The sequence below is a fragment of the Lygodium microphyllum genome, unplaced genomic scaffold (genome assembly GCF_053477565.2).
Source record: "Lygodium microphyllum isolate KBCC unplaced genomic scaffold, Lygodium_microphyllum_v1.1.10 scaffold_181, whole genome shotgun sequence".
NCBI classification, from domain to species: Eukaryota; Viridiplantae; Streptophyta; class Polypodiopsida; order Schizaeales; family Lygodiaceae; genus Lygodium; species Lygodium microphyllum.
Window position 1 is genome coordinate 81,029 of NW_028229664.1, and position 12,621 is coordinate 93,649.

At 39.9% G+C, this 12,621-nt stretch overlaps 1 protein-coding gene across 1 annotated transcript; it reads left to right on the plus strand.

Moving 5' to 3' along the window:
* Positions 1-1,183: 1,183 nt before the first annotated feature.
* LOC148008340 (uncharacterized) lies at positions 1,184-1,666 on the plus strand. Its single transcript, XM_087674303.1, has one exon. It carries the CDS (start codon positions 1,184-1,186, stop codon positions 1,664-1,666), a length of 483 nt encoding a protein of 160 aa, XP_087530429.1.
* The last annotated feature ends 10,955 nt before the right edge of the window (positions 1,667-12,621 follow it).

Below are 12,621 nucleotides of genomic sequence, written 5' to 3' on the forward strand. Positions count from 1 at the left end.
GGAAGCTGAAGGTAAAAGGGTCCTTTTCATTTTCTTGTTGTTCCCAAATCACTAACTCTGCGTGAAATCTAGCAGGGAGGTCATCGGAGCATGGTGGAGGGGTGCGGACGGCCACACGACAGGTTTTGGCTCTTAACTGCCTTCTGGTTTCTTCAACTAATTTTATCTGTCTCTCCCTGAGCGCGGTTTGTTTTTCCGAGGGCAGATCGATCTGTTGTTCTTGATCATGTGGCGAGGGGGGTTATGGGATTATCTCTTCGCTGGTTCTCCTCATGACCGAATTCAAGGTAAGCCTCCTCCCCCTGCCGGTCTTCTAGTTGCGCTCCTTCCTCAAAGCCCAGTGCGTCCAACTCCTGGGGGGTTAGGCTGTCCAATAGTAGGTACTTCCGTTGTTCTTCTAAGCTCAGCCTAACCTCCGCAGATTGGGGTGGGATCTGTAGCCCCGCATGCAGGGCCATGCGTGCAATGTTCAATTTCTTCTACACCACCTCCAACGACTCCTTTCCCTCCGGCTGGGTCGTGTCGAGTAATGTATTGAGGAAGGACTGCTGCTCGGCACTAAAGGTTGTCTAGGCAGCATCTGCTTTACTTTCTGCAAGGATTTTTTCTTTTTCCACCAAAGCGATGTCGTATTGCTGCGCATTCGAGGTGTGAAATCCACCCAAAAGTTGTGTGTGTGGGATTTGGTACTTTGTACATATTTAGTTGTTGTGTTTATACTTTTGTTCTGTGTGGGCAGTATAGTGAAGAGGGTTTGGAGCAAGAGGAACGTATCTGTAATGCTCTAGTTGGCATGTATGTCGAGTATAGAAACCTACCAGATGCCGATGCTTGCAGAAATATTCATCTAGACATATTTATTGAGAATACCATGATCTTTATGTATGGCAAGTGTGGAAGCATTGCGAAAGCAGAGATAGTGTTTAATGGCTTATCAAGTCTGGATGTTGTCTCGTGGACTGCAGTGCTCACCACTTATGTAGAGCTAGACCAGGGGGGAGAAGGCACTTCAGTTTTACAGACATATGTGGTCGGGCTTCAAGCATGTGGCATTCTAACACAAAAGGATAAAGCCATGGCTGAGACAGGACATTTGAGCAGAGCAATAGCACTGATCATAGGGCAAGCATTGCATTCGAATGCACAAAGTAAAGGTTGAGCATAGACGACCTCATGGGAGGGTATGATAGAGGCAGCAGAATATCAGCTTGGTGCTAATTTAATAGATACTTCAAAGTTCAAATGGGGGAACTTGGAGGATGAGCCACAGAAAAGAACAGCTGAGGTGGAAGAATCAACACATCAGAGAATGAGTCCTGTTCATAGAGCTGAATACTCCAACCCTACCATACATACTCTCTCCTTGGAGCACTCAAACCTTGGTGAGGGTTCTCATCCTGTAATACCTTTTGCTGTTTTTTATGAGATCCAAGAAGGGTCACCTGCAGTACTTGATGACCTCATGTTCAGAGATCAGCTTCTCAAATTTGGAAGTGTAGAAGGTGGAGATCATCTTCTGCCAAGGCTTGCAAGTGAGGGCCAGATGAATGAAGGTAATGCAGCACCTGTTATTGTCATGAGGCAAGGGATTCAAGTGCACTTAACTGTAACTCCAAGGAGATGGTCGGGTTCTGGTTTCCTCGGGTATCACATTCAGGCACTTTGATAGTGGTCAAGCAAAAAACTCAAGAATATGACTCTATATCTAGTGAAATGTTTGTTGAGGAAAAACCAAGTCTCAAGGTTGCAGTGCAGAAATGCCTTCCAGAATTACTTCAAACTTTTACTACTATCAAAGGCTGATCCATCCTGGATTTAGACATCACAAATATATTTTGCCAAATGTGTCCATAGTTGGTTATTTTATGCTCTCGGTGCCTTTTGGTTTAGTACTTTTTGGTATTTTAGTTTGGAGCGTAGTTTGGATGCAAAGACAATAATGGAACCTGCTTTTGTATCGGCTGGAAGGGAGCTCGACAGGGGAAAAGAAAAAACAGAAAATAGAAAAGGAGAAGGAGGAGCTGATATGGGAGAAATATGCATAGAATCAGGATGGTGGGAGGGCTGATACGAGGAAGAGTTGTCGATTGGGAGTCGCAATAATTCACCGCTAACATTCTGTCACAGGATCAAATCAGATCACTGGAAATACTATTCATCACAGAATTCAGAATAGATAACCCTGTTTCATCAGTTACCAAGTTTGGGCTCGATACCCAAATTGGAGTCCCCTATTGCAAGATCTCCCAAACCAACGAACTGTCCTGCGCTCGTCCACTAGAGGAGGTTGGGGAGAAAGCTCTCATGCAGGAAAGCCCTCTCTCTTCCAATAGATCGTTGTGAGAGAGAGACAGAGGACCGGGGGGGCGCTATCGCTAGCATGATCGATAAAGAAAGAGAAAGAATCTCAGTCGACTGAGGCCGTTACCTGCTTAGCACAAGCCCGCAGGTGCCGGCATGAAGTTCCTGAAGGATTGACAGAGCAGAGGACCGGGCGCCATAACTGGCACGATCAAGGAAGAAAAAGAATCACAGTCGAATGAGGCTATAACCTGCTTATCTCAAGCCCGCAGGTGCTGGTATAAAGTTCTTAATGAGAAGGCTTCGAAAATAACAACTGAAGGTCTCCTTGCACTTTCTGAGAGGAATGGAGCTGCAGTAATCATTGAACTAAATAGTGAAACAGATTTTGTAGCCCGAAAAGAGATCTTTCAATACTTGGTACGTGCAATTTTCTGTAAGCTCAGGCTTCCATAGTCCATGGGTGCCAAAGGAATATGACTTAAAGGCTCAGAGATAATGAATGCCAATTGTAAAGCTCTTTGGCTTCTACAGAGGCAGCTTTCACAGAACTTAGAAAGCAAGGACTAGCAGCTGTTAGCAAGAAGGCATCGTGGATGACCTATTTGGATGTGTATTGACTTGATTCTAATGAATCGGTGTTCGATGCTGCTTTGTTTATGTTAGTTGCAGCTCTACATTTGAAAATACCAGATGTTTCTGTGACTGATGATGGTAAGGTACTCCCAGCTAACAGGACATCAGGAAAATTTCAGAATGGTAGATCAGATGAAAACCAGGACTGAAAAGTGTAAAAGGCAAAAGATGGGCGAGTTCCAGTGGCACTGACTTTAGTGTTGCATTCAAGTCACATTCTAGCTGATCCATCAGCTGAAGAAGAGTCTATTTTGAAGATATTCTCTTGAAAACTGGATGACATATCTGATGCTCTTGTATTCTGATTTATAACTTCATGTGGTTTTCTTGAGAGGATTGATTCTTTTGGTTTATCCGTCTTGCCACTTGTACTTCTCAACTGTGCATGGCTTTGAATAGAAAAGATTAGCACAGGATGATCCATTGATCCATCTATTATCACCGATATCTCTTGTTATAGAACTGATCTTCTATCTTGAAATTTGTCAAGGTCTTCTAAAGACGCGACTGTGCTTTCGAAAAATCCTTCGACAGCGAGGCACTGTGCCAGTGTCTTCAACCGTTTATCGTTCTGCGCAGCCCATTCTTCTGCCCTTTTGTTCATTCCTTCCATGCTCTCCCCCTACTTCTGTGCTAGGGTTACAAGCTTCTGCTCCTAGGCTTTGAGTTCTCTACTCATATTCTCGTGCTCTTTTCTTCCCAGGTGCAGTTGATCGCAATCTCCTTTTATTGTTGCTCCCTCTCTTGTCTTCTCTCCTCCTCTTTGGCATTTAGTTTCTCCATCATTTGCTCAATGTTGGTAGTTTTCGCCTCCAATTCCCCATGTTGCATCAAGAGGAACTTGTATTCCCACTGCACCAGTTCTTGATTTTCCTCCTCGAGCTGCTGTTTGTATCTTTCTTCCATGTCTTCCTTGGCCTTTAATTTCTGCTTGAGGTCAAAGATCTGTCGTTGTTGCATGGCTATTGTGAGTGTTTTCTCAAGCTGGAAGGCGGCTAATTGACTCCTTTTCTGCCACCAACTCAACCACAGCCATTCTCTTTTCCTCCTTTTCCCTCTCCAATTGGGAGAGCAGCTTGGGGACGTACTCATCCTAATCAGCTTCGATCAAGATACTCGAGATGAGGCACATACAGCTCTCATAGATGTGGTTATCTTGTGGAGTGGTCATAATCCTTTTGTGGTCAGTGCAGAGAGCCCTTGGCCCATTTCTTTTATGAGACAAGAAATCCAATTAATGTCCAATGAGCCCCTCTACAACTTCTATTTCAAGTTAGATAATAGAAAGGTCAGGATTCGTAGTGAGCAATCCATGACATGTAAACAATGTGCGTAGTGGAATCCTTACAAATTTTTTAATATAAAGAACGAATATAATTTTTTTAAAAACTTGTGAGTAATTTCAATTTAGATAATCTTAGTTTACTATGATCCAAGCGGGTGATAATACATACTGTAATTAGTAAACCATGCTGGTTAAAATCATAAATAAATTGCAAGATGGAGTTTATTATCTATGCAATATTGTCTTTGCATATTGATATATTATAGCTCATATGTTCTACTTATTTCTTAAAATTAAATATTAAGTTGGATCCAAGTATTTTGAAGGTCTTTCAGATTTATTTTCTTAAAAATTTTCTATATGTTCTATAGTTGGCCTATACTCAGCGATCCAAGTATATTCAAGGATATAATAATGTAGAACAAAGCATTTGTCTGTATGAGTAATTTTAGCAGTTACTTTAAAATATTGAAATAAAGAAAATAAGGTAAGAGTTTTAATTTGAAACTTTAGTGTTAAAAAAGAACCTTTATTTAAAACCCTAGATACATAAAAGTTATAACTCCAAACTCATTTTCACTTTCATTCTCTACTTCCCTACACTTGTGCTCTCCTCCCTTCTCTCTTTGTGTGCCATGGCTACCACTCCCGCCTTCGTCGCATGGATTAGCTCAACATGCTATGCACACATAGGAGACCGGATATACCCTAGGTTTTGTGCGACCTTGAGTCTAGAGAGCTCTCTTTCCGCCGTAGACCCTAGCTCTAGTATACTAGCATCGTTTTGTGATGCAGAAAACCCTCTACCCTGCTCTACTCCAAACTTTGCTCTCAGATGGGTCCCCACATAGATTTCCTATATAGTTTACATGCTGGATCAAGCCATTCAAAGGTAATAAATTGAGCCCTCATGCATGTTGGGCAGTATCTCCGTGCTAGAGCGGTGCACACCTCATCCCAAGACCACGCCACGATGGATCTCATTGATGCGATACAACATTTGCTATATATGTTTTGTGCACTGAGGTGCAAGAGGACAGTGAGCAAGACATCGACACACCCTCTCGGCCACAGCTAGAGTATTTCGACAGGGATCCTGAAGAGAACACACTCGATCCAAGACTAGAGGTAGCACAAAGCTTAGCCATTGTGCACCCACCTTCTTGCCCTGTTGAGATGCCGACAAGCAATGAGCCACCCCTCACTTCTCTCCATGCTATCATCATCAAGGGGGTGGAATATTTACTTATGCAGGACATACTAGAAATTTTGGAGCTAAGGGAAGAAGAGCTATATTGTATCATGGTGCATGATGCACTTGATGATTTTATAGATTTTGATATACAAGATGTGCCAGCACATGTTGATGAGGTGGCTCGATATGATGGCATGAGTGTCAATGACATCTGTGCCATTGTAAGTATCCAAAAGCAAATTCAGAATGCGACACCACAGTATGAGATCTAACATGAGGAGTTCGAGCAGTTGCAAGAAAGCATTTTTGGACCTCGACTTAACTATGTAGTACCTTCCCAAGAGAGAGACGAGGGTGGCCCAGCTGCACGAGCAGACCTAGATGCTCCATTACAACAACAGATAGATGATGCAGAGAAGTTAATGTTATCATATTAATGTTATTGAATTCGCATCAAAATTTACCAGTAGGGCCTCTAGGGCATCAGAAGCAGATTCAGGCCCCTAGAGGCGAGCCTCCAACCAACGCAACTCTAGGGGATCGATCCTGGAAAAATTTGATGTGCATATCCCCTAGGGCATCAGGAGTATGCAGATTCAAGCCCCCAGATGCAAGTCTCTAACCAGGGCATCTTTGGGGGCCCGATCCTAGCAAAATTTGATGTGTACACTCTCGATGCCCTAGGAGCCCTAATGGTAAATTTTGACACAAATTCGATGTATATATCTTTACCACACTCCATGCATAATGAGTTTGACATAGTGAGTCTGACACTGAACTTGTGTGATGCAAGACATTGTCTATATAGATGAATTTTCATCTAGACAAGGTGGTCGATCTGGTAGCCAAGGAAAGGTGCAGGACTCGGCATTGAAGGAGTATATCGGCCAGCTTGTGAGCAATATTTTTGTATTCCATTAGACATCCTTTCCAGCTTTTTCTGAGAACTTCTTGAAGTTGAGGGCACTAACAAAGGCTGGGCCCTTTAGACCATCCCAACGACCACTAGCTTGGAGAAAGGAGTGTTGCTTCAACATTCGAAGCTCCTCTACTTATTCTCTACTACTAGGTCTAGGCCACTTTTTTCCATGGTGGCCTATGGCATGGTTGCTGGTGTTGAAGACCCCAATGTCATTAGGCAGGAACTATTGGGGCAAATGTTGCTGCCTATGATCAAGAATAGCTCTGACCATGGGGAGTCTAGCTCAAAGAAGCCTAGGAGAGAGTAGATGTACTTAGTACCAAATGATATCTCATCACCAATGTAATGTAATTTGTAATCTTCTCTTGAAGTAATGAAAACCAATATTTGTTGGATTTGCATGCAATGTAGTTTGTCATACACGTCGTTTATTATTATTATTTACTTGGATATTACATTTATTTATCAAATTTATACCCAACATGATTCTTACCCTAAATTTAATATATAGTGCTTTATCGAGTTTTTGTGCAATATGTATTCATTCAAACGCATGTAATGATAACTCAAAGACATTAAAAAAACAAATAATAAGCAAATAAACAAAAATAAGACGCACCAAAAAAATTGTATTCATATTCATAACATTTTACATGGGATCCATTACAACCAAAGTTTTACAAAATATATGTGAAAGCTACATTCCATATATGTTTTGGTAATACACCCCTATCGTTGTTGATCTCCGCGAGGACTATCCTTCCATCGCTCGAAGAACCTCACTATCCGCAAATCCCTATCGGTGACGGTGACTCTCCTTGCATATACTACTGCATAGACCGAGTCTCCAAACAAGTTGATGACGTAAGCTTCGAAAATTTCTTGTAGTGCAAGGAGGGCTTGGGCAATCCAACGATCGGGTTGTTGCAAGTGTGTTCCATCTAGGAAGTGCCTCCTGCTGTTCTTAATGAGTATGCCGTCCATAATCTCATGCACTAGCTTCTTGAATGGAGCCTTTGGTATCAGGATGTGCGTGGTCTTCTGGTAATGGCGGATCTCACGAAGAGTCACTGTGCCTGACTTCCATCGATGCTTGCAATGCTAGAGTAGTGGTGGTGGTGGTGGAGCTGGGGGAGGTGGCCTCTACATAGGATTTCTAGGGGGGTGTATTCGGGCCGCTTGCTTGGTGTGTGCCATATCTTTTAGGAGAGAAAACCCAAAAATCAAAAGTGAAATGTGTATTGAGGTGAAACTTTAAACTTATAGCAGAACTTTCAAAAAACCCTTAAATTTTAATTAATGTATCCACTCTTTGGAAAAATATGACTAGTGATCCGATTGATGTGAAATTTTACATGTGGACTCCTCTAGGTTACATTAACTACCAAAAAACATTTTGGCCTCATCAGAAGTCCCTAGGACACTTGCCTAGAGGCTCGCATCTGGGGCCTTGAATCTGGGGATTCAGGGCCCTAGACGCCAGCCTCTGGACAGGTGTCCTAGAGACTTTTGATGGGGCCAATTTTTAAATAGCCATGAGTTTTTATGATGATCGGCATGTGGGTGAAGTTTCACTAGATTTTGATTTATAAAATTGACCGTTCAATCATTTTTTGAAAATGCATTAACTGGATTATACTTCACTGATAACAGAAAAACTCACCATCGCACCGAGTGTGTACGCAATTGCATACTAAATGTGTTGTCAATCAAACTACGTGAAATATTAGAAACTTAAATATTATAAAAAATAAGTCATGGGTCAAATGGAATATCGCATATCGGTTGCCAAATCGCTAAATATATATAGTGCATCGGCCCATGTACAACTAACTGATCACTGATGTGTATGTGATTGTGCATTGAATTTATCCTTAACAAAACTACCTTCAAAATTAGAAACTTGGAAATACGCACAATGCAAATCATGGAAAAATAGAATAAAATATATCAAATTTGGCATTACGAAACCATGAAATACACGGTAGATAGTGCATTGCATGAAGTACAACTAGAGCTAGGCAAAATTTAGCTCCATTTTGTAGACCACTACTATTAAATACTTGAAGGTCTACTAGAAAGATAAACCAAAACTAAGCTCCTTACAATCTACAACCAAACCTGAGCTAAAAACATAGATCTAATTACAAGGTAGCTTCTCAAAGCATATTGTTGAAATTAAGATTAAATGCATCTATGTTGTTGCGGATCCTACAAACAAGAACCATATCTATGGGCTTAATAGTGATACGTCGGGCATGAATGGCTAAAACTTGAGAATCACCCATTAGATCAATCAAGTAACTTTCAACTACTTCTTGGAGAGCAAGCAAGGCTTGGCTTGACCATCACCCCACATTCCTTGCTTGGTTACTTGAAAAGAACTTGTGATAATGCCCTAATTGCAGATCTTGTAGTACTTTTTGCACCAACCTAGAGAATGGTGCCTTAGGAATAATCAAGTTGGCAATCTTTTGGAATTTCCTTATCTCACATAGTGCAGCTGTGCCTAGTCTCCATATTCACTTCTTATGTGTTGGAGGACGTATATTACCAATTGGAGTATTAGTGGAAGGTGCAGCAACTAGAGCACGTGGGCCCACCATTGTTGGCCACCAAGTGGTGCGCAGATCGGTCGCAGAATGCTCACGTAGTGAATCCCGGAAGGTCCCCAAGAACAATGAACTCTACCTTTTTGCACAAAAAACCATGTAAAAGTATGCATGACAAGAGGCAAGAGACAAATTGGGTTCAATCTCCCCCATGCCTTGTGTGAGCGCTTCACAAAGCATGTATTTAATGTATATTTCCAATCTTCATGCTCAATAATAGCCCAATTACAAAAATATGATAAGCTTTTAGCTTTTGAGTTTGCTTTCTACAAAAATAGGAAAATAAAGCTAATGGACGGTGCCCATAGAGTCTGGCACGCCCAATCTCAGTGTCCAAATAGAAATAACATATCCGGGCGCATAAGCGTATACAAAATAATAATCAATAATCAATGTCTCAATAGACATAACAAAATATAGGCGTGGCGCCTATCAAAATATAGTCCAAAGGTCGAATACTCGCTAAACTCCATGCTTTCCTCCGCCACTGCTGCTATCTCTACACATCAACTGAAGCATTCACAATTGTTAGTAAAATAATATAATTAAACCGACAAAAGTGAATACCTAGCAGTCTTCAGCTACATAAATAAATCAACTGGTTAGAAATAAATCCTAACCTTTATTTATTACGAGTGCGTACTCTAAACTCATAAACGTTTATTAATTTAATATGCATTTTGCGGAATCACCCGCTATGGAATCACCCATGTACACACTAAATTAATGAAACGCCCGAAAAGGACAGGCATCCCCATCAACTTCTCGCACAAAGAATCCTCTTTGTGTATGAGCCCCAGTCATCTAAGTTTACGGAATCCACCGTAAAACCTCACGGAATCCACCGTGGAATATGCCTCCTGGCATCATACCCCCGGGGTGGGATAGCAATTGACCTCAATTGCTATTAGCTCAATGTGGAGTTAACAGAGTGGGAAAGCATTTAAGTCTCTAGCGTGCATCCATTGTGCTTCCTCTACAGGATGGTTCTTAAATTTTACTAGATATCTAGAATACCTTCGGCCAGTTCTAATGGTCATGTAGTCAGTGTCTATGATGGCTTCTGGTTCAAGTATTTCAGTCTCTTCCTCTAATAAAGGTGGGTTTTCATAAACAGGGTGGATAGGTAATTGGCCTCTAAATGGTCTTAGTAAACTAATGTGAAATGTATTATGAATTTTCCAATGAGATGGCAATTCTAACTTGAATGCATTATCATTAATCTTATGAATGATTCTAAATGGTCCATAGAATCTAGGAGCTAATTTGACAACTGGATGTCTATCTACACTTTGCAGTCTACACTTTTCTATTCTAAGCCAAACATAATCATCAACTTTGAAATTCATAGCTTGTCTTTTCTTGTTGGCTTGTTTGGTATATGATTGTTGGGCTTTAGCAATCATATCCTTAACCTCATCAAAAATACTGTTATGCATAGTAGCAATATCATCAGCACTCTGAATTCTATTAGACAAAGATGCAACAGGTGTAGATAATCTATATCCATAAATGACTTCAAAAGGTGCTTTCTTTGTAGATGTGTGCGGTATATTGTTATATGCAAACTGTAATAAATGCAAATGAGTATCCCATGTCTGAGGTTTAGAGATAGTATATGCACGTAAAAGATCTAGAATGGTACTATTGGTGGCTTCTGTCTGTCCATTTGTTTTTGGATGAAATGCAGATGAGAAATCAATCTTTGTGCCTAGATTTGCAAACAGTGTAATCTAAAAATTATTACAAAATCTAGAATCACGATCCGAAATAATCACTTTTGGCAATCCATGGTTAGTAAAAACAGTTTTCAAAAATAATTGTGCTGCTTGTGATGCTGTTAAAGTTTTCTTACATGCAATGAAATATGCTTGCTTACTAAATCTATCTACAATTGTCCAAATCATGTCATGGTTAGATTTAGTATTTGGTAAACCAGTAATGAAATCCATAGATATATGTTCCCAAGGTTTAGATGGAATAGATAAAGGCATTAGTAATCCATACTGTTTACCATGATGTCTCTTTATTCTTTGACAAATCAAACATTGAGAAACGAAATTAGATACATCTACATCCATATGCGACAAATAAAAATCTTCAGTTAACATGCGTAATGTAGATATGATACCTCTATGACCTTGATATGGGGGACAATGAATTTCATTCAAAACAAAAGATCGGAATGGAATAGTAACACACAGTCTCTTTTCAAAAAACATAAATCCATCATTATATGACAATGAATCAACATGAATGAAATTATTTTGAACTAATTTTTGCCAGTCAGAATGAAAAGTAATATCTTGGTGATATGTATCTTTCATAGCAATCAAAGAATCAAAAGATATGATAGAAATATTATGAATTGCAGTTCTTCTACTCAATGCATCAGCAACTACATTTTCTTTTCCAGGTTGGTATTGAATGATAGGATGAAAACTTTGAATGAAGGAAGCCCATTTGATATGACGGTCAGAAATTTGCGGTTGGCTAAGTAGATGTCTAATGCTTTGCTGGTCAGTCTTTATCATGAATTCTGAACCCATTAAATAATGCTTCCATTGTTTTAATGCTTGTACAGCTGCTAATAGTTCTTTGTCATAAGTGGAATATTTGAGCTCAGAGGGTTTCAGCTTAGAACTAGAATACGCTATTGGATGGTTGTCTTGCATTAGTACGGCTCCTATTCCTGATCCACTAGCATCGGTCACAACTAGAAAGAATGGTCTGTTAAAATCAGGCAATTGTAGAACAGGGGCATTGGTTAATGCACGTTTCAGTAAATCAAAGGATTTCTACTGAGTTTCAGTCCATTGATAAACAATTCCTTTCTTAAGAAGTTTTGTTAATGGTAAAGCAAGTAATGAGAAATTACGTACAAACTTCCTATAGAAACTAGCAAGACCAAGGAATGAGCGTAACTCATGCACGTTTTTAGGAATAGTCCAATGCAATATTGCATCAATTTTCTTAGGATCAACTTTAATTCCTTCTTTTGATACAATATGACCCAAATATTCTATTTCTGTCTTAAAGAATTCACTCTTGTCAGGATTTGCAAACAATTGATTTTCTTTCAGTAATTGAAAAACTAATGATAAATGCTCATAATGCTCTTTTTCACTTTGACTAAACACCAAAATATCATCAAAGAAAACAATCACACAATATTGATATTTCAGAAAGATACGGTTCATCATTCTAGTGAAAGTAGCAGGTGCATTAGTTAATCCGAATGGCATGATTAAGAATTCGTAATGGCCAAACTGTGTTCTGAATGCAGTCTTAAATATGTCAGTTCTATCTAGGCTCACCTGATGATATCCAGACTTAAGGTCAATTTTACTAAATATAGAAGATCCTTGCAGTTTGTCCATAAGGTCATCAACTCTAGGTATAGGATACCTATTCTTTACAGTGATCTTATTTAATGCTCGGTAGTCAATACACATACGATAGGTATGATTCTTTTTCTTGACTAAGAGTACAGGTGCACCAAATGGGGAACTGCTAGGTCGAATTAAACCTCTATTTAGTAATTCTTCAACTTGACTCTGGATTTCATTTTGCTCTATTTGATTGTGCCTATATGGTGCTTTGCAAGGTGGTTGTGTGCCAGGTATTAGATCAATCTTATGGTCTTCTGGACGTGAAGGTGGTAAACCTG

Bases quoted from the DNA above. Each gene is read 5' to 3' on its own strand.
- LOC148008340 (XM_087674303.1), top strand. From the start codon at position 1,184: ATGATAGAGGCAGCAGAATATCAGCTTGGTGCTAATTTAATAGATACT.